At 49.4% G+C, this 25,457-nt stretch overlaps 1 protein-coding gene across 2 annotated transcripts in view; it reads left to right on the top strand.

The window, feature by feature from the left end:
* The window catches only part of SLCO2B1 (solute carrier organic anion transporter family member 2B1), a 39,395-nt gene that overhangs the window by 11,845 nt on the left and 2,093 nt on the right, over window positions 1-25,457 (top strand). For both annotated transcript variants that reach the window (XM_071564454.1, XM_071564445.1), the window contains 11 exons: window positions 521-658; window positions 743-905; window positions 2,836-3,063; window positions 4,173-4,271; window positions 5,896-6,026; window positions 12,993-13,101; window positions 17,022-17,186; window positions 18,480-18,672; window positions 19,576-19,735; window positions 23,040-23,209; window positions 24,840-24,904. In XM_071564454.1, the coding sequence (XP_071420555.1) occupies window positions 521-658; window positions 743-905; window positions 2,836-3,063; window positions 4,173-4,271; window positions 5,896-6,026; window positions 12,993-13,101; window positions 17,022-17,186; window positions 18,480-18,672; window positions 19,576-19,735; window positions 23,040-23,209; window positions 24,840-24,904 (1,621 nt within the window). The remainder of the gene's footprint in view (window positions 1-520; window positions 659-742; window positions 906-2,835; window positions 3,064-4,172; window positions 4,272-5,895; window positions 6,027-12,992; window positions 13,102-17,021; window positions 17,187-18,479; window positions 18,673-19,575; window positions 19,736-23,039; window positions 23,210-24,839; window positions 24,905-25,457) is intronic.

Genomic DNA, 25,457 nt, shown 5'->3' with positions numbered 1-25,457 from the left:
ACGTGTCCTTTACATCCAAGGCTTTGTAAGAAGGAAAGGAAAACAGCATGAATTATTCTCCCTGACCTTCTCCTGACTTTCTCTGAAGAAGTTGTTTGCTGCTGTGTTTGGAAGGCCTCATTCCTGTCCCAGAAGGGCTCCCAGCACTGGGGATGGCTGCCTGCCTCTGGCTGGATGGGCATATTGTGCAACCTCCCACTTCTGCTGCTGAATCTGAGGGACAAGGCCAACACAAACAGGCATCATCCCAACTGAAATGATGTGTTTGTTCAAAGCCACTTTTCAGCTGAAGAAATGACATCCTCCTCACAGATACTGCCCCTGTTGTTATTTTTGGCAGAGCACTCTTTAATGGCTCTATTAATTTCAGAAGATTTCACTGATGGCAGAGCAGGGGTAATATTTCAAAGGCTCGTGGTCAAAGGTTTATGTTCAATTACTGTGCCTTTCTCTGGAGATGCAGTTTGCTGCCCTGCAGCTCTCAGTAACCGTGCTGGATGCTCTCTTTTTGTCTTGACAGTTCTTTGTTTTCTGCCATGGGCTCCTGCAGCTCTCCCAGCTCCTGGTCTCTGGGTACCTGAAGAGCTCCATCTCGACCATCGAGAGGCGGTATGGCCTCTCCAGCCAGACCTCGGGGCTGCTCGCTTCCTTCAATGAGGTGAGAACCAGCTTTCTCCTCCTGCTCACCCCATGCCCATCTCGGTCCCCTGTGAGACCTCTTGCTCTCTCTGTCCTGCTGCAGGTTGGGAACACGCTGCTGATCGTCTTCATAAGTTACTTCGGGAGCCGAGTGCACAGACCCCGTTTCATCGGTGCCGGTGCCATCCTCGTGTCCCTGGCTGGGTTCCTCATGTCTCTGCCCCACTTCATCACTGGGCCCTATGAGTATGACCAGTCTGTTGCCAGTAAGTGCTCTAGAAACTTATTTTAGGCCTTTTTGGACCAGAAAAAGGAAATAATAGAATCCCAGAATGGTTTGGGCTGGAAGGGGCCTTAAACTCCATCCAGTTCCATGGGCAGGGACACCTTCCACTAGCCCAGGTTACTGAAAAGCCCCATCCAACCTGGTCTTGGACACTTCCAGGGATGGGGCAGCCATAGCTTTTCTGGACAACCTGTGCCAGGGCCTGCCCACCCTCACAGGAAGGAATTTCTTCCCAATATCCCATCTAGCCCTGCCCTCTGGCAGTGGGAAGCCATTACTAAAAGACCTTCCCTACAGGAAGCTGTTGGCTTGCCCTTGAGGAATTTGGTTTTTCTGAGAATGAAACAGTTTTCAGTCCTGAGGGAGGCAACAGCTGATGGTGGGAAGCAGAGCTGGGAGACATGGGAACCATGGAACTATGGGAAAGGGCATGAAAACAGTCCAAACAGAGGCTGTGCCTCTAATTCCCCTTGGTTTCTGCACATCCATAGAGCAAACACTGGGTACCAGGAAGGTCTTCTCCAGCCATCAGGGCTCTTGTATTCCATGAGTTGAGCCAAGTTGTCCTCATGCAAATGAACTTACTATAATGTAGAAAAGATGAAGTCTCATGAGCTCTGTCACCTGCAGCCCTTTCTGGAAAGGAAACAGGAGGAATGGGAAGGAGCTTGGCTCACCCCAGTGGGTGAAATGCTGTTGCTTAAAGTGCAGGTCTAAATCACTCATGAAGGGAACGGGCCAGGCTGGATTTGGGATATTCTCCCTGAAAGAAAGCGAAGAGATGAGAAAAGAAATAAATGAGAAAAGTATTTTCCCCAAATCTCCAGTTCTTTTGCTCCTGCAAATCTTTCAGATGCCTTCACTGGCTCCTCAGAGGCAGCAAAGCTGGTGCACACAGAAATGATCTGTTTGTCCAAAGCCACTTTGCAGCTTAAGAAAGGTGCCACTTTCCAACAGGCATCAAAGCATGACTGGGTGAATAAATCATGACTGAAAACAGGGGACAGGTGCTAATTACAGTTTGGAAACAATTAGCCACATGTTTCAGGGATGCTGGTGCAGGGTGGCCTGGTGTCCAAGCACTCAGAGTTCCATAGATTTGGGAGGTAACCATGGAAATCCTGCTGTAAGCACCACCGCCTCCCCACCCAGTATTTTGAGGAAGATAAGGATGCTGGAATCAGCACTTTCACTTAGGCGACTTTGTAAACCTTTTCTGGGTAAAATGAGTTCTCATTTCCTAAGTAGCTGTTCCCAAAATCTGCAGTTTTGCTCATTTACCTTTCTTGGAAACAATATCAAAGGTCCTGGAAGTTACCTCAGCTCCACTTCTTCGATGGAAGTGGCTTTTCATGGCATGTTCGTTCATCTCTGTGAATATCTGAACAGTAATCTTTGCACTTTCTTTGTATTTTCTCCCATCCAACACCTAAGGATAAGGTAAGAAGTATGTGGAGCTGCTGGAGTGAATCCAGAGGAGTCCATGGAAATGCTCTGAGGCCTGGAGCAGCTCTGCACTGGAGTCAGGCTGGGAGAACTGGGAAGGGGGGGGGTTTCACCTGAAGAAGAGAAGGGTCTGGAGAGACCTTAGAGCTCCTTCCAGTGCCTAAAGGGGCTCCAGGAGAGATGGAGAGGGACTGGGGACAAGGGATAGAGGGACAGAACAAGGGGAAAAGGCTTCCCACAGCCAGAGGGCAGGGATAGATGGATATTGGGAAGGAATTCCTGGCTGGGAAGGTGGGCAGGCCCTGACAGAGGTTGAGCAGAGAAGCTGTGGTTGCCCCATCCCTGGAAGTGTCCAAGGCCAGCTTGATTCTCTGATCTACTGAGTCACTATGCACATGCTCCTCTCTTTGAGAAGCTCTTTCTCCAGACAAGCTCCTTAGACTTGTTCCCTTTGTCACCCACAGGCACGTTCAGCAACACCACTGACCTGTGCCAGCCCAGGCTCCCGGGGTCCTGGGCAAACCTCAGTGATGCCACCTGCACCCCCCGTGCCACCAGGGAGAACCACGAGGTCCTCTTGGTCATGTTCATTGCCCAGGCCCTCCTGGGCATTGGTGGTGTCCCCATCCAGCCCTTTGGCATCTCCTACATTGATGACTTCGCCAGTGAGAGGAACTCCCCCCTCTACCTGGGTAAGGCTGCCAGGATGAGATGGGTGGCAGTGCCAGGCAGGGCTAATTTGCATTAATGAGATCAGGGTTGGTTAAAGCCCTTCTGCTCTACCCAGTGCTGGGAACGTTTCTGCAAAAAGAGTTTATCTGCTTCAAGTTTGGACAAACAGGACAGGAGTGTTGGAAAACATGATTAGAGGGAAACGCTGGGATTTTTGGCCCAAGAGTGATAACCCGGAGGCAGATTTAATAATCGTGTCCTCCTTAAAAAGGCTTCAAGGAGAAGAGGAATAATCTGATCTCTGTTCACAAAAGGCAACAATGGATTTAAGGTGCAGCAAAGAAGATTCTGTTTACATGTTAGGGAAATTATAGGAAGCTAAAAAACAAGGAACTATTGAAAAATACAAAGATTTTAATAAATTATTATAATATTCTAAGAAGAATCTGGGAGATGGGGGAACATCCTTCAGCAGAGGAGGTGATGGAGAACAGCTTGGGCACAGGTCTAAAAGGGATGTCCCACCATGGTGGGATGGACAAGATGGTCCTTGCAGCTTCTTCTAGTCCTTTTTCCAGCTGTTATCTGTGGCTAACATTGAATTGAATTGAATTGAATTGAATTGAATTGAATTGATATGAATGGAACACACAAAGGTGGATCAAAACCAGGTCATTGCTGTCAAAAAACTGGATGCACAGCATCAAATTTTGCTCTGGTTGATGACCCAAACCTCTGAACCATAGTTGAAAGGATCCTATGTAAGGCAAGAGTTGAATCTCACACATGTTGGTATGTCTTTAATCAGTAATTCATGTAGGGGAGTTTGCTGATTACTTTTATCTCCTTAACCTTGTAAAAAACCTTGGTGTTTCCTGGAATTCCTAAGCCCAGAGGCACATCTTGTTCCTGGGTGTATTCCAGTCTTTCTAGGGGGCTGAAGAGTGACAGGAGAGGTCTGAGCCTGGAAAACCTTTCCTGTGAAGCAAGAATGGGACTGTTACTCAGTGAGAGGGGGAGCTGCCAGGGAAACAGGCTGTGCTGGAGCCTGGTCCTACCTCGAGCCACCTCCTGCCCCCGCGGTCCCTTCCCACAGGGCTGAGCCCTCTCTGCTGCCATCCCTCTGCAGGAATCCTGTTCTCTGTGACTGTCATTGGGCCAGGGGTGGCTTTCATGCTGGGCTCTGCCATGCTGCGGTTCTACGTGGACATCGACAAAGTCAGCGGAGGTGAGTGAACATGCCCTGAGAGAAGAATGATTTTCAGCCTTCCAGAAATTCTCTGCCATATGCCAGCACCACTGGCAGGAGTGTTTTGCTGCCAGCCAGCAGTGGGGATGCGGAGGATAACCAAAACCCAGGGAGATACATGAAGGAGAAAGATGGAGCTGCAGAATGGGTACCAGCCCTGAGGCACGTAGAGGCACAGGGAAGGGTAGGATGGGAGGCGGATGGAAAAAAGTAGAAGGGAAATGCTGGATAGGGCAAGAAAGGAGCACAAAAGGGATTTCCTTTTCAAATGTCTCTCCCTGAGATGTGCTATTAAAGCATTTGCAGGTGTCTCCTTTTTGCCTGCTCTTGAATCTTGACCCGGAAAAGTAGAGGCTCTGTCCTGGTTATTGGCAGAGCAGATACTCAGCTTGGAAAAGAGAAGACTCTGGGGGGACCTTAGAACCCTTCACATGCCTAAAGGGGCTCCAAGAGAGATGCAGAGGGACTTTGGACGAAGGGAGTGACAGGACAAGGGGGAATGGCTTCCTACTTAGAGAGGTCAGGATTAGATGGGTTATATTAGGCTCCCTTCAGCCAGCTGGGAAAAGCTGGTTGAGCTTAGTGCTAAACCTCATGTAACTTGTCATTTTCCTGGGAAAAAAGTGAATTGGTGTTTATCTGGAAACCCTTCTAGAGATGGGAAATCAGATGTGGCTCTACCAAACTCAGTTTTAATTGCACCTCCCTGGTGTGAACAGCTCACTAATGTTAAACCTCACAGTCCAGGAGGAGTTTCCTGGGAGGACTTGTTTCCTGGGATATGCTCGTGAATACCATCTCATGGCAGGGATCACCTTTTTCTGGAGAAGTATTTCTTGTTCAGACTCACCCTGTTATGAATTTGCATTGTGGCTTCTGCAATGTCCTGTTTATCAGTGCCAGGTATCCTCTCCACAGGGATGTTTCTGTTGGCAGTGCCCCGAGGATGGCAGGAGAGGAGGCTGCAAAAACTGAGTCAGACAGACAGGAGAATGGGATATAATCCTTAATGAAAGCATTTTTAAAGATCAGCTGCCTTTGGTTAAGCTGCAAACCAGGCACTAGGTGACAGACCAGAGTGGTGGGCATCACTCCAGGGTCCGAGTCCTGGTGCCAACAGGGTATCCTTCTGTGGGTAGACAGATAGTAAACAACTAAACCAGTGCTCTTGAATGCCAAAAGTTAACTAATTAACTAAATTTTAAACTTCAGAAAGATAGACCTCATGACTTAGTCCCCTTGAGAGAGCATTTCCAAGCTTTTCCACTACATAGGCATCCCTCCTTGTCTGGGATGGGGATGCTTTCCTTTGCCTTTCCAGCTCTAGGACATCCCATCCCAGTTGTCTCCATCCAAAGGGCTGAGTGGCTTTTTGGACACCTTGGTGATAGCAAAGAATGAAATGTGATTTATCACTGTGGGATGATTCAGGGCAAATGCTGCTCAGCCCCTAAAACTGATGGTCTTGAGTTGGAAGCCACCACTTTGGAGGTGAGTGAAGTTCAGGGTGACAGGGGCCACCTATCACCATCCCGTTGGTGCACTGGGGTCTCTCCCTGTTTTCACTGTGGGTTTGATGCCCATCTCTCTATTTGTGTTGCAGATGAAGTCCAGCTTGCCCAGGAGGACCCTCGGTGGGTCGGTGCCTGGTGGCTCGGGTTCCTGGTGGCAGCCAGCCTGGTGGCCCTGGCAGCAGTGCCGTATTTCTTCTTCCCACGGGAGATGCCGAAAGAGGTAGGAGAGGTGGTGCAGGTGGACCTTTTGGCACTGCACATGCACACCTCATGTTTGTGTACACAACCCTCCCTTGCTGACAGTACAAGCAGCAGCTGCTGCATCCAACCAGGGAAGTGGTGGTGTAGTTGAGAGCTGCATCCCAAAGTTGGAAGGGAGCTGTGGTTTGCTCTCATCTCCCATATCAGAGGCTCCTCTGATGCTCAGCTGCTTGATGGATGTGATGATTTCTGTGGTGGGGCACTGAAGCAGTGCCTGCATGTTGATTCCTTTGCATGGGAACGTGCAGCACTGGGAAAGTTCTGTGTGGATTGTGATCCTTCTCAAAGCCACCCCCTTGGCTCACCTGTAGGTGGGACTCCTTGTCTTCCCTAGGGAAGCAATGGCAATGTTAGATTCAGAGTTGGACTCAATCTTAGAGGTCTTTTGCAACCTAAATGATTCTGTGATTCCATGGTCCTGTTCCTTGTGCAAACACAAGGACAGCCTGGGTGGGATATGGGTGGAGCCCTGAGGGGAAGTACTTTTAGGTGCTGGTGGGTGAGCTGGGACGTTTCTGCTGGCCAAAAGGAGTTTAAATACTTTTCAGCCTGTAAACACCTTGTCCCTGTGAAGTCCTTGGAAATAACTCGCAGGGAAAATCCTTCAGTAGCCTGAGCCTTTTTCTGCACATCAAGACATCATCTATTTGCTTGAGGGATGCTGTGCTGGACCCCAGTGGTGGACACTGCTTTACCTTTTGTTTACTGCCAGGGTTTTTAGTGCTCTGGAGCCCTCCTGAGAGCTTCAGTGCTCATGCCAAGATGGGAAAGGATTTGTGAGCTTCCCAAGCGCTTCCCTGCCTGCGGGTCCTGGCGTGTCAGGAGGAGCAACACAGAACAAACTGTGCTTTCAGAGGAGGCATCATGGTGTGGGTTTGGGTGCTGGAGAAGCTGCTGGGACGTGCTCAGTAGGTGGAACTGTGCTCATCTCAATGTCTTGGCCGTCCTCTGACCTGTGTAACTGCCTTGCACATGTTTCACCTTGTGGCAGCATCCAAACTTTCCTGCCTGAACAAGTCCGTGCACTGTCTGGTGAGGAATAATTCTGCCTGAATTTCCACAGGAATGAGCCATTCTTAGGGAGGTTTGGGATTCCCCTGCCTGGGAAAATGCAACCTGTTTTACCAGTTAAACTTCTGGGGGCTGTAATGATTTACTCCTGGGTTATACAGGCCTGGAGGTTTGCAAAGGGATGGGGTGGGAACTGCTCAGCACTGCAGGATGCGGGTGATCCTGAATGCAACGTGCCTGATTTATCCTCCTGAGCCTTGGATCTCTTTGAAGTCCTTAGGGATAATCTATATTAGCAGAGCCTGCTCAGGGTGCCACATTCCATCCTAGGGGAGAGGTTCTTTATTAGGGCTCGTGGGAATATTAATTTCATGAACGGCTCTTGAGTGAAAATAATGTATTTTGAGCTAAAACAGCTGCACTTTTTGGTGAGTTCTGTACTCTGAGCTGTTCAGAAGAGTTTAAGGGAGGAATGGGTGGTATTGATTTAAAAAGAGTGGATTTTAGCCTGCTCTGATAGCTGGGATCTCTAGGGAATGTTCCCTCATGGCTCAGCACCCACATAGCCCTCTGCAGCCCAGATCTTGAATTCCTCCCCATTTTCCCATCTCCCTCAGAAAGCTTTTGGAATCTGCTGACAACTAAAAATAATAGCAGGAAAATAGTCTAAGTGATAGCAAAATTCTGCCCTCCTTGCAGGATGGGAGGCGCCAGGACCAGCCAGGCCTGCCCCTGGGGGTATCAGCACCAGCAGCAGCAGGAAGGGGCCCTGCTTAAAAATGAAAATAAAAGCCTCTGTAGAAACTTTGCCAGATGCTGTTCTGGGTAAAACACATCAGCTGTGGGAGCACTCGAAGATTTGTTGGAAATCTGCACTGTCAGGGATGTTTTTCTCTTTGTATATGTATGTATATCTAAAATGATACTTATGTGTACATATAAATCACTTTTGTTTGCCCTTGGAGTAAACACTGCGAGGTTAAAAACACAAGCAGGATGGGGTTTCCATCACAAAGTGCTCTGGAGGCAGGATGGGAGAGCTGGGGGAGTCCAGCCTGGAGAAGAAAAGGCTCTGGGAGACCTCAGAGCCCCTTCCAGTGCCTAAAGGGCCTCCAGGAGATCTGGAGAGGGACAAGGGATGGAGGGACAGGACACAGGGAATGGCTTCTCATTGCCAGAGGGCAGGGATAGAGGGGATACTGGGAAGGAATGCCTGGGTCTGAAGCCCTGGTTGCCCAGAGAAGCTGTGGCTGCCCCATCCCTGGGAGTGTTTCAGGGTTTCTGCCTGTCCAAAACAGGACAAAAGCAACTGCAGAGCAATAACAAGCTGCAAATACTTGAAGCATCAACTGGGCTTTTCTACCCGGTTTGTACAGCCCTCCCAAAATATCCTACCCACAGCAGATCCCTCCAGACACAACATGGGAACAACCCATGGGAAAAGCACTGCTTTGCCCACAGAAGCAGTAAGTTTTTTCTGCTCCACCATCTATGGATTTCATTTCTGGAGGCTAGAAAGGCCTTTCAGTTGCCCCAGGCCCAGTTGTCCTTGTGGACAGGATAACGTGAGGCTGCTCTTGTGATGTTTTTTCATAAATCAGTCACTCCAAGCCCAGGACATTTTTATTTCTCTGCTTTGCTACTTGTCAGTAGGTTTCTGGCACCAAAGTATGCTGAATAATCCTATTTGAGGGATGATCAGAGCAAAGCTATGAAGTTGTCATGATCCCAGGAAGGGGATGAGACTGGAAAAACTGCTTTCAGTTAAGAGCAGGTTTTTTTCCAATAATTCCAATTTCATCCTGCTTCCATGAGCCAGAACCATTCCTTGGAGTTGTGTGCTGCATTGTGGAGAACTACAGCATTTCAGGGCTTTTCAGTTTCTGTGTAGCCAAAGTTTAGCTCATGCTTTGCCATCTGTTGCTGTTCTTGTATCTCTCCCCAGGTGGTTTTATTCTCACTGCTAAAGGCTTTCCCTGTGCTGTTCTTGGACACAGTCTCTGTCTTGCAGCTCCATGAGTGGCATGAAAAGGGATTGAAAAGGGGGAAATGCTCTCAGCAGCACCTTAAACAAAAGCAGGAGCATTGCCCTTGCTCAGCATTTCTCATGTGCAAGATCTGTCTTGTCCACCCAAATATCTCGTGGTTCAGGTGACACTCCAAACATAGAACCAAACACAGAACCAAACACCTGCATACAGAGAGGGTGAAGGACACTTCCTCCTCCCCTGCAATGTCAGCACTTGGCATCTGCAAATAGATGTCTCATGACAAAGCTCCCATGGATGTTATGGGAAGCAGGTTTGCATATCCTGGTTGTGTCCAAGCCCTGGTGGCTCTGCTGTCACACAGCCCTCTCTGGATATCAGGTCACCTCATCAGTGTTTTCCTCCTAAGCCTCACTGGTAGGAGGTTCCAAAACCTGAATTCTCGGTGCATTTCAGAGCTCTGTCTAATCTCCAGTCTATATTTCAGTCATTAGTTTGTTTTTCTGTCCCTGACTCTGATTGAATATTTTCCCAGTCATTGCCATGTTGAAGTGGTTAGGGAAGGCCTTCCTTTGGCAGCGTGAGAGAAGCTGCTGGCTCTCTGCTGTATCTGCTTCCCAGCAGCTCTGCTCTTAACCAACCCATCCCAGCCACAAGGTGGCTTTCCCAACACTTCACCAGTCTGGATCTGCTCTCCAGTGGAGGTGCAGCAGGGTCTGCTGGAAACACCATCTTCAGTTCTTCCTCACATCATACTTACTCCTTCCATGGATCCCCATATGCTTGTGCTGAGATGCTCCTGGAGCTGTTTCTCCTCTCATCTCAGAGAATCACAGCATGATTTGGGTTCAGAAGGACCTCAAAGCTCATCTCATTCCACCCCCTTGGAATACCATGGGCAGGGATAATTTCCACCAGCCCAGTTTGGTCCAAGCCCTGTGCAACCTGGCCTTGAACACTCCCAGGGCTGGGGCAGCCACAGCTTCTCTGCCCAACCTGCGCCAGGGCCTGCCCACCCTCCCAGCCAGGAATTCCTTCCCTATATCCCATCTAACCCTTCCCTCTTGCAGTGGGAAGCCATTCCCTCCTGTCCTGTCCCTCCAGGCCCTTGGAAAAAGTCCCTCTCCAGCCTTCTTATAGGTACTGGAAATGGAGATATTTTTCTGGAAACCTTTGCTCTGTAATACCTCATTAAAGCTCCTAAAGCACCACCAAAGGCAGCCTAGAAATCCAGGGAGCCAAGTGGCAGGGCACAGGAAAGGAATGGGCTGGACTTTACATTCAGATTTCCCCCAGGGAGCTTTAAAGACAGACACAAACAGCAGCTAAAAATATTCAGCCCATTCCATGAGAGCAAGGTGCCCCTTTGCTGGTTATTTTAACACTCTGGGAAATAGGGTCCCTGGTGGGACCCACACCTGCTGGAAGAGGCATAATGAAGTGTTTGTGGGGAGCACAACCTTGTCAAGAAGAAAATAAGTCTTTTCCAAGCTGTGAGGTTTTACATTTTGTTTGCTTAACTTGAAAATAGCTTCTCTGACCTTACCTGTCACTGAGCTGGGAGTGCCACGTTCTGCACAGCCAGAGGGGAGCTCTGCAGACACCTCAGATTAAACAAAGAAAACTTCTCTGTCACAGAGCAGCTCATTTATCCCTGTTTTCCAGTGGTGGATTTGGATAAAACCAGCCTGCTGGCACCTCTGGCTGGCCTTCTTGCAGGTGCAGTAGCAGGTGGATGAGAGCAGGGAAGCTGCCTTTGTTGCAAAGCCAATCAGTCAGTTGATTTATCCATATCTGGGCAGGGAAATGGGGCATTTCCCCAGCTCAGGGTCAGGTTAGCGATGCTCTTCCTAATGCAAAGTGTGTGGGAGCTTCATCCTCCTTCCTCAAAAGCCTCTCTGCCTCCTTCATCCCCCATGAGGAGGGAAGTGGTGGTGACACAGAATCACAGAATAGTTTGGGTTGGAAGGGACCTTAAACCTCATCCAGTTCTACCCCCTGCCATGGGCAGGGACACCTTCCACCAGCCCAGGTTGCTCCAAGCCCTGTCCAGCCTGGTCTTGGACACTTCCTGGGATGGGACAGGCACAGCTTCTCTGGGCAAAATCTTCCAGACAGATAAAAATCTCATTTGAGAAACATGGGGTGTAACAAATTGTACCAGGAAAACTGAGTTCTTTAAGGAATCATCCAGAAAAATCCCAGTGAGGGCATTTTGGAAGCTTGGTTTGGTTTTCCTTGGCATGATGCACAGCATTCTCTTCAGGGCTTGAGCATCTCTGATGGTACAGCCAGGATCATTCCAGCACCATTCCAGCATCATCCACGGCAAGCAGGCAGGATTCCTGCTGATCCCTAAGGACCCTGCTTTCCTTCATCCAAGTGGAAGGGATTTCCTGATCCTTTCAGATAGCAAAAGAATATACCAGGGGCCAAGCCAGCGTGGGGAGAGGAGTTTTCCTCCTCCAGGAAGGCTTTGCTCCATGTGCAGAGAGCAGCTGCTCCTGGGGAAGGTGCTAAGCCAGCACAGAACTCCCACTTGCAAGAGTCCCACTCCCACAGAGACATCTAAGCCTGGAGAATTTGGGGGAATTTGGTTTTTTTCTGGATGTGCAGGCTGTTGACTCCCTGAAGTACAAACAGCTGGAAGCTGAGAAAGCCACAGTCAGTAACAGCTTGAATGTATTTTTGGAAAATGCTGCAGTTTCAGTGCAGAGAGGAGACCTTGGAACTAATTGAAAAGTGAAAGGGAGCTGCATTTTATCTTTGCATTTGAAAAATGTCTTAAACTCTGAGCTGTAGCAATATAAAAACACAGAAAAGGGGTTTCATCACTTTTGCCCTCAAAAAGGGAATGTGGCACCCACAGCACAGACACTTTGACCTCTCTGGTGTTTAATAACCAGTCTGGGTTTCAGGGGAAAAGAGATCATTTGAGCCCAAGAGCTGCCCATTTCCTTCTATCCATTAAGAACATTAATTGCTGTTGAATGAACTCATTTGTCCAGCTCAGATCTGCAGCAGTGCCTTTGCTGAGCAGATGGGGGATGGCAGAGCTGGGGCTGTTGGCTCTGGCTGTAAATGCTCTGTGGTTTGCCATGAAAACCACACTCCTGCTGAACCCCTTCTGCTGTTACACATGCACAGGAGCACACCTAATCTAATTAATGCCCTCTGTTCCAGTGATTCCCCTAAAAGTCTGCAGAGCAGGGGATTGGAAACACAGTCAAGAAATCCTACCCTCCCTTGGCTTCCCACTGGCTGATGGGGGAAGGATGCCATGGGATGTTGGACACTTGCCTTGGGCATGCTGTCATCCAGTGAGGCTGCAAAGAACCTTGGATGCTCCAAGCCCTCCATGGGTGGGCAGGCCCTGGCACAGGTTACCCAGAGAAGCTGTGGCTGCCCCATCCCTGGAATTGTCTGAGGTCAGGTTGGACAGAGCTTGAAGCAAGTGTGCCCAGAGCTGTGCTGGGTGGAGATCCAGGTGTGTCACTCCTTGGGTTCCTGTGCCTCTTACACACACACACACAGAGGTAAAAAAGAACCTCTGGGGGAGAAACTCATCTCCCTAAGGCTATCCATCTTTCCCAGTGCAAGGGTTTACACCTCCTGATTTCCACAGTCATGAGACCTGAGCACTCTGTGAGGTGCCTGGGTAATGCCACAGCTGAAGTGTGATCCATTCCTGTTGAGAAGGGTTGGGAAGCTGGCTCGTTCCCCTGTAACAGGGATATAGGGATGCTCTCACCCCATTAGAAACCCAACAGTGTGGACATGGACAGTGATGGCCAAGGCCATAAACACTGCAAACTGCATCTGCAAGAAGCGTGGTCTTCTCTCTGTCGTGATCTGGGAGAGAAAAAGCGAGTTCAGGGGGAACTGTGGCTTGGTGTGTACAGTGACAGCCTCTTGTCTGTCCCCAGGTGGTGAGTGGGAAGAAGAGTGGCAGCAAGAAGAGGGAGGACATGCTCATCCAGCTCAGGTCGAGGTCTGAGCATACACAGAACCTCTCTCTGATCGAGTTCATCAAACGTAAGTGTGAGAATCCTCCTCCCACACAGACAGGGCTCCTCTGCCCACACAAACAGCCGAGCACTGGGACGTGCTGTGTGCTGCAGTGCTGGTAGGAAAGAGGAATGTTCCTCCCTGTGCTCAGCACAGCTCCTTGGCAAGCCCTCAGGATGCAAGTTCAGCACACTGTTGGGGTTAATTCCTGCTGTGTCTCTGACTCACAGCAGAAATGTGCCACCACATCCAGACTGCCCAGCTCCATCTCATGCTCATCAAATCTGGGCTTGGGAGCTCTGAGTGTTATGTGGCTTCCCTGAAAGTGTTCAAGGCCAGGCTGGATGAGGCTTGGAGCAACCTGGGCTAGTGGAAGGTTTCCCTGCCCATGGCAGAGGGCTGGAACAAAATTATCTTTAAGGTCCCTTCCAGCCCAAACCCTTCTGTGACTCTCTGATTTATGGCTCAGGTGGACAGCAGGAAACAGAGGCCAAAATCTCATCAGAGCCCAGGTTCAGACAGGAAAGAGGGGTGCAATCTGTGAGCCTGGAGCAGAGCCACGGGAAGAGAGAGACCCCCTTCAGTTAGAGGGGGTTTGCAGCTTGGGTGCATCCAGCTGCTCTTGCTCAGTCCTCAGACCACAGCAGAAATCACACCCACAGCAGCACTGGCAACTTTTCATCCCCCAAAAAACCTCTTTAGACCCCCTTTTTCAAGGATGGTGACCATATCCAAGCCAGGCTGACCTCCTGTCCCACCAAGGGTGGCTGGTGCTGCCTGGAGACGGGTCTGAGCAGCTGAAATCAGAAGGGTGGTTTGACTCCAGCAATCCGGTGCAATTAACTTGTTTAGAAATGAGTGAGCTCCTTGTGCTGAAGGGGTTCAGCTGGGCTTTAGCCTGTGGAGGCAGCTGCTAAAGACCGGGGGTTTTTTGCTGGTTTTTTTTGAAGGAAATACTCTGCACTTCAGCAATTACTTATAAAAATGGCCTTCTGAAGTCAGTCCGTGTCAGCTTCCTCCATATTTCCTGAATATTATCCCTTTAATTTATTGGACATTCTCGGTGGTCTGAAGGTCAGTGCAGGGCAGGAACAGCCAGACAAGCGTGGGCAGGTTTTTATTCTGCTGGTCTCTGGCCTGATGCTCAATTAGGGGAGTCAGTCAGGGGGTAATCCCCTCCCTGACCTTGTGGCACTGTCATTTAGAAAACCTGTGTGATGGAGGCAATTGCATGGCAGTAGATTTATAGTGCTCAGATGGGATTTGCACACCAGCACTCTGCTCTTTGCCTCTGAAACATGAATAAAGATGAGCTCCCTGCTCCTGGAGGGAGGAAGGAAGAGATACCTCACCTCTGGTCGAGCTGCAGGTTTGGCTCAGGGCTTGGTTGCATCAGAGTTGCTGTGTCAGGGCTGTGCAATTAAATCCATTAATTCTGAGAATTTACCCCCTAAAGCTCAGTTCTGAACAAAATGAAGTGACTGGTTTTGGTCAAGAGAGCAATTTTGCCAAAATCACCCTGGTCTCTAAAACAAAAGTCCTTTTAGAGCCAGAAACTGAGTGATGGGCAGTGTGTGGTGGTTAGATGGGGACAGTTTGGGTGAAGTGTAAAGATTTTTCCTTCCCATTTTGTCACTCTCCTATTTGTTTTGTTTCTTCTCTCTGTCTCTGTTTTTACTACTATTTAATACATAATAATTTATGAAAACAACATCTGGAGATTTTCCAGCCTGAATCACCTTGGAAGTGTCCAAGGCCAGGCTGGAGCAACCTGGTCTAGTGGAAGGGGCATGGAATGGGATGATCTTTAAGGTCCCTTCCAACCCAAACCATTCTATGGAACTGCAACATGGTTATGGGGAAGGAAATGCACTTTGCCATGTGTTCTATTGCACATGGGGACAACCAGAGAGTAAAATAAAGATTATGGGGATTTTTTGCCATGTATTGCAAAAAAACAAGGAGCAGTTGGAGCCCATTCTGTGAGGTGTCCATTTCTCTGGGAGCCACTGGGCTTTGAGTCTCTCTAGGACAAGGTGTGAGGAGCAGTTTGCAAAGCCCTGGAAACTCAGGAACAGGAAGGGGTTTTCCATCCACAATCAGCAGCAACAGGATGGAGCCCTGCACAGGATAAATACTCAGGCAAAGGCATTTCCAAGCAATGAGGTCGATTACCCCTGGAGGGAGCAGACTCTGCTGGCTGGAGTTACCCAAAACTAGCAAGGTCAAAGCACTGTGGGAGTGATCTTGGCTCTGCATGACATTGGGTTGCTCCCTGCTCCTCCTGCTCACAAACTGCTCCTTTTGCAGGCCTTGGATCTGCTCACAGTGATGAAAAAACTAGGATTTAGGCAGCCTGGAGCAATTTCCATTGCTAATTTCTAGGCTTCTGTTGAAAACACCTGGGAGAATGTGCAGATTCTGTTGCACACACTGAGAATTAATCCATTAAAGGTGATCTTCAAAGCAATTAGAACACTGTGCTTGTGACTTGTTTGTCTTTTTATGGTCCCTAAAGACAGTTTCTAAGATATTTTTTGCTTATTTTTGTAAAGCTTCCCCTTGCTTTTAATATCTGCTTAGCTTCTTCTCTGGAGCTGTGACAGAGACCCAATTAGTAATGAGCTGGTGATTGCAGAGGATGGAAATCTCTTTGCTCCCCACCATAAAGTGGGGGACCTGCTCAGTGTCGGCCTTTTTAGCTCTGATCTGGGGTGGCAGAGGGAGAAGAGTTTGATTGAAAAGACCAGAGAACTCTAGGGAAAAGAACTTTTTTGGTGTAAAATTCCTCCTAACTGCCACAAAAGGCTGGAGTAGCTCTCAGAAGGTCTTCCAGCAAGCAAGTTGAGGCTTCATATTTGCAATATGGCAGCAATATGCCTCAAAAATCAGGACCTTCAGTGATACTTTAGAGCAAAACCTCTTGGGTTCAGGTTGGTGTGGCACAGCTCATGCCCTCTGCACTGACTGCTGCCCTCCCAGCTCTCCAGTGGGTCAGAATTCCATTGTCCTTGCCCCTGCCTCTACTGACCTGCTTTTGCTGCTCCCCAACACTTTTGCCTGACCCTGAGAGCAGAGTGCTGGGCTGCAAAGGCAGTACTTCCATGACCAGGAGCTTTGCCTTTGGATATGGAGGATCCTGGTGCATCCACAGAGGGTCCTTTTGCTCTTCACATGACATTTAGGACAACTAAAATAAATCCACAGCTTGGGGCATCTCCCAGACAAGCACCAGATAGTTGTCCCAGAGCTGCTGTGCTGGAGCAGATAGAAAGATTGTCCCAGTTGTTTGGGAGCTGCTTAGAATTAACACCATTAATTTATGGCAGGCCCTTGCATTAATCCTCCCTGTTAATTCCTTATCTCTGCTCCAACATATTGGCTGCCTGAGCCCTCATCTGGGAAACTCATCATCTGGCTGGAAGTTGCCCTTTGCTTGTACACTGCAAAGCCAGACAGGGAGCACAGGGGAAGGCAATGGCTCAGGGGGAGTCACATCAGGAAAGAAAGTGGGTTTGGGGTGTCCCAAAGGAAAAGGCACTCCAGGATAGACAATTCCAACCTCCCAGCTGGAGCATGTCAGTACTGGGCACCACCAGACTGGTTGTCTTTGCTAAGCAGGCTGAAGATACCTCTTTCTCAAGGGTTCAGCCACAGGGGAATTTGCTGGAGTGTTTCTTGCCTGTAAACAAGAAAAATGCATTTTTCATAATTGAAACAAAAAGGACATTGAAATTGCAACCGCAGCAAGCAAATAAATTAACTTTTAATGACTTCCCATCTTCTCTTGTGTTTGTTTTAGCAGAAGCCCTGCCAGAAAGCTCCAGGGAAAGGGGTGGAACGAGACAAACTTTACAGGCCCTTCCCCCAAAACCCTTTCTGTGAGTCCATGATTAATATTTTGCTGTACCACTCTGTATGCAGCAGATTTCCCCTTCTTCTTTCAGGTTTTCCTCTGGTCCTGTTGAGGAACCTGCGTCATCCTGTTTACCTGCTGGTGGTGTTGGCTCAGGTCAACATCTCTGCCATGGTTGCTGGTTTAGCAACATTCATGGGCAAGTTCCTGGAGAGACAGTTCTCCCTCACAGCATCCTTGGCCAACATGATCATTGGTAAGTGTTGCTGAGCACTCGTGAAAAAAAAATTATGTGGGAATTACAAAGAATTCCTCTGGAGCTGCTGGTCTCCTTCCACGACCCAGAGACAGACACAGCACAAGGTCCTTGCCCATGCACTTGCTCAGCTCCTGTCTGCTCTCCCTCCTTTCCATTGCAGCCTGAGCTTGCTGGGATATTTTAAGACCTGGAGAAATGTGTGTTATCTAAAGCTGTTCGCTGTAATCAAGGAGAGGAAAGGAACTCATTGAGTCAAGGGAGCAGGGACACATCAGATATGAATTCTGCATGTTTCTGTAAAGGGATTACTTCAAGTCCATCAAGTCTGCAACAAATAAATCAGAAGGAAGCGAGCAGAGCAGGCTGGCAAAGCCCAGCAACCTGGGCTAAAGATGGGGCAGAAAGGTTAAATGCTGAAGCAGTTGTGCTGAGCTGTTCCCAGGCTTCATTTACTTGCTCCATATTTCAGGGATGAACTTACCTGCCTTTTGTTCCCACCACTCAATCTTGCTTTGCCTTCTGTTAGATCAAAAAGTTCTCTGTAGTTGAAAGTTCCTTCCTTTTGTGGCTATTTACGGCCTGAAAGCCGCCTCTCCATTGGTTCTTTGCTGAATTCAACACTTTGCACTTCTGGAGCTGAACTTTGGGCTTCCAGTATAAAAATGGGGTTTGCAGAACACCCCAAGTCTGTCATGGAAACCTCCACAGTTTTACAAGGGTGACAGTCCTGCACTGCACAGAAATTAAACATCCTCTCCAGGTTTCATTGCTGTTCCCTCATGTTTACACTGAAAAGTCCCCCTGAAAAGTCCTACTTTCTCCATCCATGGAGATATAAGGCAGTTAGTGGGATCCTGCTGTGTTTGGAAAGCAGCTTTTTTGTAGCATTATTCCACCAGCCCCTGCAAGAACCTTGGTCACTTCTAGATCACCTGCGCCCAAAAATAGGAGCCCAGCAGCAAATCCTCTGGGCCTTTGCTGTATGAAGGGACTGAGACAGGCTGGAGGATGGAAAACAACATACAGTGATAGGACAAGGGGGAACAGCTTTAGGTTAAATATTAGGAAGAAATTCTTCCCTGTGAGGGCCCTGGCACCGGTTGCCCAGAGAAGCTGTGGCTGTCCCATCCCTGGAATTGTCCAAGGCCAAGTTGGATGGGGCTTGGAGGAAGCTGGGCTGGTGGAAGGTGTCCCTGCCCATGGCAGGGGGTTGGAACAAGGTGATCTTTAAGGCCCCTTCCAACCCAGTCATTGAGTGGCTCTGTGATCCCATGCCATGCCTTTCCCCAGGTGCTGTGAACATCCCGGGGGCCATGGTGGGCATCGTGGTGGGCGGTGCCATCCTGAAGCGCTTCCAGATGTCCCTGAGGCAATGTAGTGCCATGTGTGTCCTCGGCATGTTCCTGTGCCTGCTCGTGGCCTTCCCCCTCCTCTTCCTCGGCTGCCCCACTCAGAAGGTGGCAGGTGTTACCTACAGAGACAGGTACCAACAGCTCCAGCCATGCTGGGCATGGGAGGGTCATTCCTGAGGCTGTGGGCACACCCCAACCCAGGTGCCTTCCTGGGGGTGGGGGTGGCAGTGAAGCAGAATGCCCCAAAATGGGTTTATTCCCTCTTGAGAAATAGTTAATGGTGATAAGACAAGAAATTATTGTGAATAAACAATCCACTGCATCCTCAGGTTTAGGGCAGAAAATATATTTTTGTTTTATCCCACACATGGAGTTGTTTGAGCTTTATCTCCTCAGAGCTAAAACCTTTTTAACAGAAAGAGAAGGGTTATTAGGGTTCACTTGGTGTGATTTCCTACTGAGGAGCAAGTGTATGTGGAACTCGAAGTAAACACATTTTTGGCACAAACAGCCATGATTAAAATTTCATCCTGGGAAGTGTGGCATGTTCCACACCGGTGAATAATTTGGGCAGGGCCAGCCCTGGGCTCACACCTTCAAGGCTGTGGCTGCTTCCCTGCACAGCTACAGCATGGGCAGGACCTTCTTGTCTTCCCTCAGGGCTTGAGCCAGGTTTCTGTGAATTCCTGTGTTCAGTGTGCTGTGGGCTTGGTGAAAGCTGGTCCTGGCTCTCGGTGGGAAGCTCAGAACCTCCCACAGTGCTGCAAGTACCCCAAACCCCCATGTCTGGGACCAGATATGAAGGAAGTGGTGACTCCTGTGACTGTTTGTGGTCAGGATGCTTTGCCCATGCAGAGGACAGACTTGGGAGGTTATAGTGGAATTTCTGTGGGTTCTCCCTCACATGTGGGGAAGGTTTTGTTGAGCAGTCAGTGTTTTTTTGCTGATTTCAATATACACATGGTTTATTTTCTATACAAGATGCACATTAGTGATGCTCAATACTTTGCACTATTATTTTCTCCCTGCTGCAGCTCTGAATTTGGCCACCATGAGCTGGAGTGTAACCTACACTGTAACTGCCCTGAGAAGGCCTATAACCCCATCTGTGGCTCCAACTCCATCGAGTACATCTCACCCTGTTCCGCTGGCTGCAGGGTTGTGACTATCCATGAGAACAACAACTCAGTCCTGGTGAGTCATTCCCACTGTGCCTGTGGGATGGCTGAGGAGGGATCACCAATGCACTGCCCCAAACTGGCAGTTACTGATGTTTGTAAGAGTTGAATGAGCTCTGCATGAGCCATGTGGGATGGGCAGGGAAGGTTGGCCAAAACAGCAAGCAGAAATCTCTTAGGCATCCATTTGGTGTCCTTCTCCACCCACCTGACCTCCAGGTGAAGTTTTGCTCCCCCAGATCCTGGCTTCCTTCCTACCCAGCAGCTTGAGTGGATATTTTGCATGAAAGATGCAAAGACCTTCTGCTTTCCCCTCATCCCCAGATGGTCACCAGGAAGGTCACCTTTCTGAGCTGTGTTTCCTGTGATGGGACAGGAAGATGTGCAGTATGGGAAGGCCAATCAGAGCACCTTGCATGTCCCCAAGTCTGTGGATGCCCCTTGTACTGCTGTGATTTGCCCCATCTGCATTCCTTGAATAAGCACCTCCCAAAACCATGATCTCAATATACGGCATCACATGCCTGAAGTTCCATGAAACTGGATGGAATCCACATGCTTCCTTTTTTCTGGGATTACGAAGACAAAATATCAATACAGGAGGTGCCCATTTTCTCATCCCTCGATGTCTTGCACCAGGTGTCACCCAGACTGCTCACCCAAGAGGAGTTGCTTCAGAGAGCAGCTCTGAGTGCTGTGAAAATCATTAACAATCCATTTAGGATGAGTAGTTTCCCTCTGTGTTCTTGGCACAGTATTTAATGGGAGCATGGGACTGTTTGGGCAGTTTTTAGCAGCATTTTGTTAATTAACAGCACTTCATTTTAATAACAATTATGTTTTCTGCCAGAGCTTAGTCCCAGATGTGCTCTTCTGCTTCCCTGTGCCTGTGTGCAGCAGAGCCTTTTCAACTGCTTTTTCCCTCCTCAAAGATGCTTCCAGCCCTTTGACATCCTGCTCTCCTCAATGTGTCCCACTCCTGCATCCATTATTCCTATAACTGTGTGTAGCCACATGCTACAGCAAAGCCAGGGCTCCCCTGGTGGTACCATGCCAATGGCACTTGGCAAAGCCACCAGCAGCTCTTTCTTCAGCACTCAGAGAATTTGCTGACTCTTCTCTCCCACTGGTGGTGGATCTTGGCCCAGTTTAAGTTCTGTGAGAGCTTTTTCTGCACAGGGAACTGTGTCTCAGAGTGTTGTTAGAAATGCCAAGTTGTGTGTCAGCACCAGAGCAATGTTGGATCTCCTTGGGGTGGGGGATTTGTGGCACACAGTGATGTGGCTACAGGTGCTGAGCTCTGCTGCTTCATCCCTCTGGACTAGCAGCTGAGCTCAGGGGTCTGCAGAGCAGTCTCAGTCCCCCTCCAGTTTTGGGTTGAATGAAAGGAAAAAAGAGAATATTGTATTTATGGCATTTTTCCACCCCCTACTTTGTTGGAAATTTTACACTTTTCTTACCACTTTCAGCATCTCTGCCAGTGCAGGGACCTGTGGCACTCACTGCTTGCTGCTTTCCATGTCCCAGGGTTTCTAGAAACCCGTCCAGTGGGCAGAAAAACCTACACTTGAGTGCTCAGCTTTGCTGCAGCCCCTCCAGAGGAGCTTGGCTTTGACACCTTGGAAAGTTCCTGGACACTGAAAGTCATTTGCTGTTAGCATTGTCTGATGTCCCCAGATTTTATGGGCAACAGCAGGAGCCTCCAAACTTTGCCCAGGGCCTTGCAGTGACAACTTGTAAGTGCTTTGGTGTTGGATCGGGTGCAGTGTGACCCATTGAAGTGAGGTGGCCAAAGGGGGCTTCCCTGGGAAGCTCTCCCTGCTTTTCCTTCTGGAATCTCTGTTGCCATAGAGCTCTTCTGGATTTCTGAGCCCCCTCTGCTCTCCCTGTGCACGGCCATGAGTGGGACCAGCTGCCAGCTAGGTGAGGTCTGAGCTGGTTTGCACACATCCCAAAATTCAGAGTACCACAAAGGCCCAAACAATTGCTAAACAGTTTTTTTTTGGGGATGTTTGACCCTGAAGAACCCTGGGCTGGCTGTATGCCTGAAGCCACAGCCCGACTTTCAGGGCTGCTCCTGGTTATTCTCTCCCCACTCCACCAGAGGGTTTTTCCCAGCCCTGGTGTTGCATCAGCCTCATGGCCCAGATGATGCATCTCACAGGGACAGACACCCCAGTGGCTTTGTGGTTTGCCCCCTCTGCTCAGAGGTTTTTGCAGCTGGAGTCATGCTGCCTGCTCTACAGTCCTCTGAGGTTTGCAGTGAAAGGGGCAGAGCCTTCATTTCCAGCCCTCTGTCTCCATTTGGCTTCCACTCAGTGGTGATTCCAATTCTCTGTAAAAGGTGGTGGTTTTTAATTTATCTCATTGCTTTTCTGTTCACTGCTTGGGCTCAAATTCACCTCAGCTCTCACTTATCTGTGGGGGGACCCTCCTCTTCCTCCATGGCTGCAGAAGGAGCCCAGAGGATGAGTTTGGCTTAGTTTGTTTCAGGTGGGTGAAGAAGATAAATCCCAGTGTCCATTTGAAATACTAAATCCTCTTTGCTAGAGGTGGGAGGAGGGATTGTGACACCTTTCATCCTAAATCTTCCCCTCCCACTCTCAGAGAGGAGAAGTTCCCTGTGGTCTCCTTTGTGGGCATCAGCAGTGATGTGGGATCAGGGTTTCAGGGGACCCTGAGCTGCTCCTGCCTCTGAGATTCCTTCTGCAAACTCCCACCCCTCTGTGAAACTGTGCCCTTCTGGCAACCAGATCATCATGCTCATTTTATGTAATGGTCTCTTCAAAAAAAAAAAAAAAGGAAAGAGAATTGTAACTAAAAATTGGAGAAAAGAAAAAAATCCTCATCCATCACCCCAGGACATCTTTCCTTTGCTAATGTCCTGCCAGTTATTTATGACCCTCTCTCAAAGGTGAGTTTTCACATTTTCCCCTTGTAAGTGTTTTGTGATTTAACACTCCCCTCAGCTTGGGCTCTGGCTTTGCCTGCAGCTCTGCCCTGCACACAATCCCTGGATGAAGGGGCTCACAGCAAGACACAGCCTGGGCACAGGTGATGGAGCCCCATCAGTCTGTGCCAGGGCCTGCCCACCCTCCCAGTCAGGAATTCCTTCCCAATATCCCATCTGTCCCTGCCCTCTGGCAGTGGGAAGCCATTCCTCCTATTCTGTCACTCTATCCCTTGTCCCAGGTCCCTCTCCTGGAGCCTCTTTAGACACTGAAAAGGGCTCTCAGGTTTTTCTGAATCCTAATGGCAGTTGGCAGCTTTTCCTTCTACCTTCAGATGAGCAGCCTCTGGCTTTTCTCCCCTCTTTCCAGAACTACACCAACTGCAGCTGCATCTCCCAGAAGGGACTCCCGGGCTTTGCCAAGCCTGGCACCTGCGGCACTGGCTGCTCCCACCTCTTCCTGCCCTTCGTGGTGCTGTCCTGCCTGGCAGGGATCCTGGCCAGCACATCCCACACTCCATCCTTCATGCTCATCCTCAGGTGAGCACGTGGCTTGGGCATGGTCTGGGTGCAGACACAAAGACCTCCAGAGGTGGTTTGGGCATCCTTGGGTTGAGGAGGGAGGTTTTCTCCAGCTGAGGGTTAAATCAGCCCTATATTGCACCTCGTGCCATTTCTCCTAGTGCTTTTACGTGGATTTTTCAAGTGTTGGTGCAGGGAATGCTTCTGCCATCTGGCACTGCATGTCACCCTCCCAGACTGTGTGGGGTTGGGAGCAGGCTGGGCTTTGCTCGCAAGCCCTGGACAGGGCAGAAATATCAGAAGGATCTCCAGTCTCAAATGCTGAGACTTGCTCTTGAAGACCCTGCACTAACAGAGCTCCTGCTGCTGTGGCATCACAAAGGCTCTCCCAAGGTCTCTTTAGCCATTTCTGCTGATTTCTGCAGAATTAAGCAGCAAGTGGAGGCCTCAGGCTGCTGGAGGCTTTCCCATGGAGCTGTGGAGCTGCATGACCAGTGGCTCTTGCAAGGCAGTGTGGTGTTCACCAACACCCTCAGAGGAGCAGCATCTCCACCCAGCACGGGGCCATGGGGTTCACAGGAACCCCATGTTGCCCTCAGCACCTCCATTCCTGGTCTCAGCACAGCTTTCAGAGCCAGCAGCCACCCTGTTCCTCCTCCCCAGTCACAGCTGGTACCTCAGCAACGAGATGCACCATTAACTCAGCATTAATTTAGCTCAGCACTACTTTGGCTCATTTTAATGCAGCTCTGTCTGAAGGTACGAAGTTTAATTACCTTCCTTTGCCTGCAGACAACCTCCCTTCCCAGTGCAGAGACACTTAGGTCTGCAGCTTCCCACCCCCTTGGAAAGGGGGCAGCAGCAGGAGGCTGGAACTGGCCTAGACATGAGCCTAGACATGAGCCCCAGACTAGACATGAGCCCCTGGGGCTGGACCCCAGGATGGGCTGAGGCTGGGAATGTGCTGGAGGAGAGCAAAAAGCCATGGAGGAATCCTTGTGTTAGTCTGTAAATAATACCTCCAAGCACATTTCTGTGGTCAAAGCACTCCAAACAGTTGCTTTTTAGGGAAAAGCTGTGGTTAAAAACCTGTTTTTACCTTGACTCCAAGAGCTGTGAGAGCTCCAGGCAGTCAGAGAGGAAAGGGGAGCTGAGTCCCCTGAGGGTGCTGACCGCGAGGTCCTCAGCCACCCAATCCTCTCCCATGTGTGACTCCAGCAGGAACTATGGTCTGGAGTATTGATTCCAGAACACTGAGGTACCACCAAAATAGACACTGAGGCTTCCCATCTCAAACCCAGCCACTTCCTTGACATGTAAATCCCTTTTTCAGTTACAAAAAGCATCCCTTGTATTGCTTGTGTTTTATTCACAGGGATCCTTTAAATTAAAAGCAAAAATACTTGAGCTGAGCTCCTCCCCATCTTTGAGGGAGTCTGGTAGGAGTTTCAGGCCAAAGAAAGGCTGTGGTCAGTGTGTGGCCCTCAGGAAGGAAACCTCATCATCTTTGCTGACCTAAATGGGAACTCCCTGGGGTCCTCAGTGGTTGGGTTGAAGGACAACTTTTTGGGTGAGGTGCTGTGCCAGGGAGGGAAACATCCATCTTTGTGGGATTGCCAGAGGGCACATTTTCCATTTTGTTTTTCAGGAGCATCCAGCCTGAAGACAAATCATTTGCTGTTGGGATACAGTTCATGTTGCTGAGAGTTTTAGGTAAATTAAAATGTGTTAAAATACCATTCTGGATAATAATGGCAGCTCTTGGAGAGTCACAGGGATTGCATCCATGATGCAGTAGAAGTGCTGGGTATTCAGGCTAATCAGAGAAAGATGCTGCCTTGCAGGGTCTGGGGGTCTGCACATGAGGAGGGGACAAGGCACCTCCATGGGGGTAAATCTGTGTGTCTAAATAAGGAGCCTGAGAATTACTTTAGGTTCAGGAGGTTGGCCTGTGGCTGTGGGCAGATACTGCTGGGTTTGTCTCCAGCATATCAGGGTGGCTCCAAACCTTGTCCTGTGATCCCACTAGTTATTTTACAGTGGTGAAAACCCACGTCCACCTGGAGGTCCCCAGCACATGCCACAGCAGTGGTGGGAAGGAGCATAAATGCTTGGTGCCTGAAGGAGGGGAGCACTGTTGCCCAGGGAGATGGTGGGGTCACTGTCTCTGGAAGTGTCCCAAGAGGTGCCTGGATGTGGTTTAGGGGTGATTATCAGGATGCTGCATTGATGGTTGGATTTGATGACCCTGGAGATCTCATCCAGC

This window comes from Pithys albifrons, chromosome 1 (genome assembly GCF_047495875.1).
Source record: "Pithys albifrons albifrons isolate INPA30051 chromosome 1, PitAlb_v1, whole genome shotgun sequence".
Taxonomy (NCBI): Eukaryota; Metazoa; Chordata; class Aves; order Passeriformes; family Thamnophilidae; genus Pithys; species Pithys albifrons.
The sequence above is the reverse complement of the archived record's forward strand: the minus strand, read 5'-3'. Positions and strand labels throughout refer to the sequence as shown.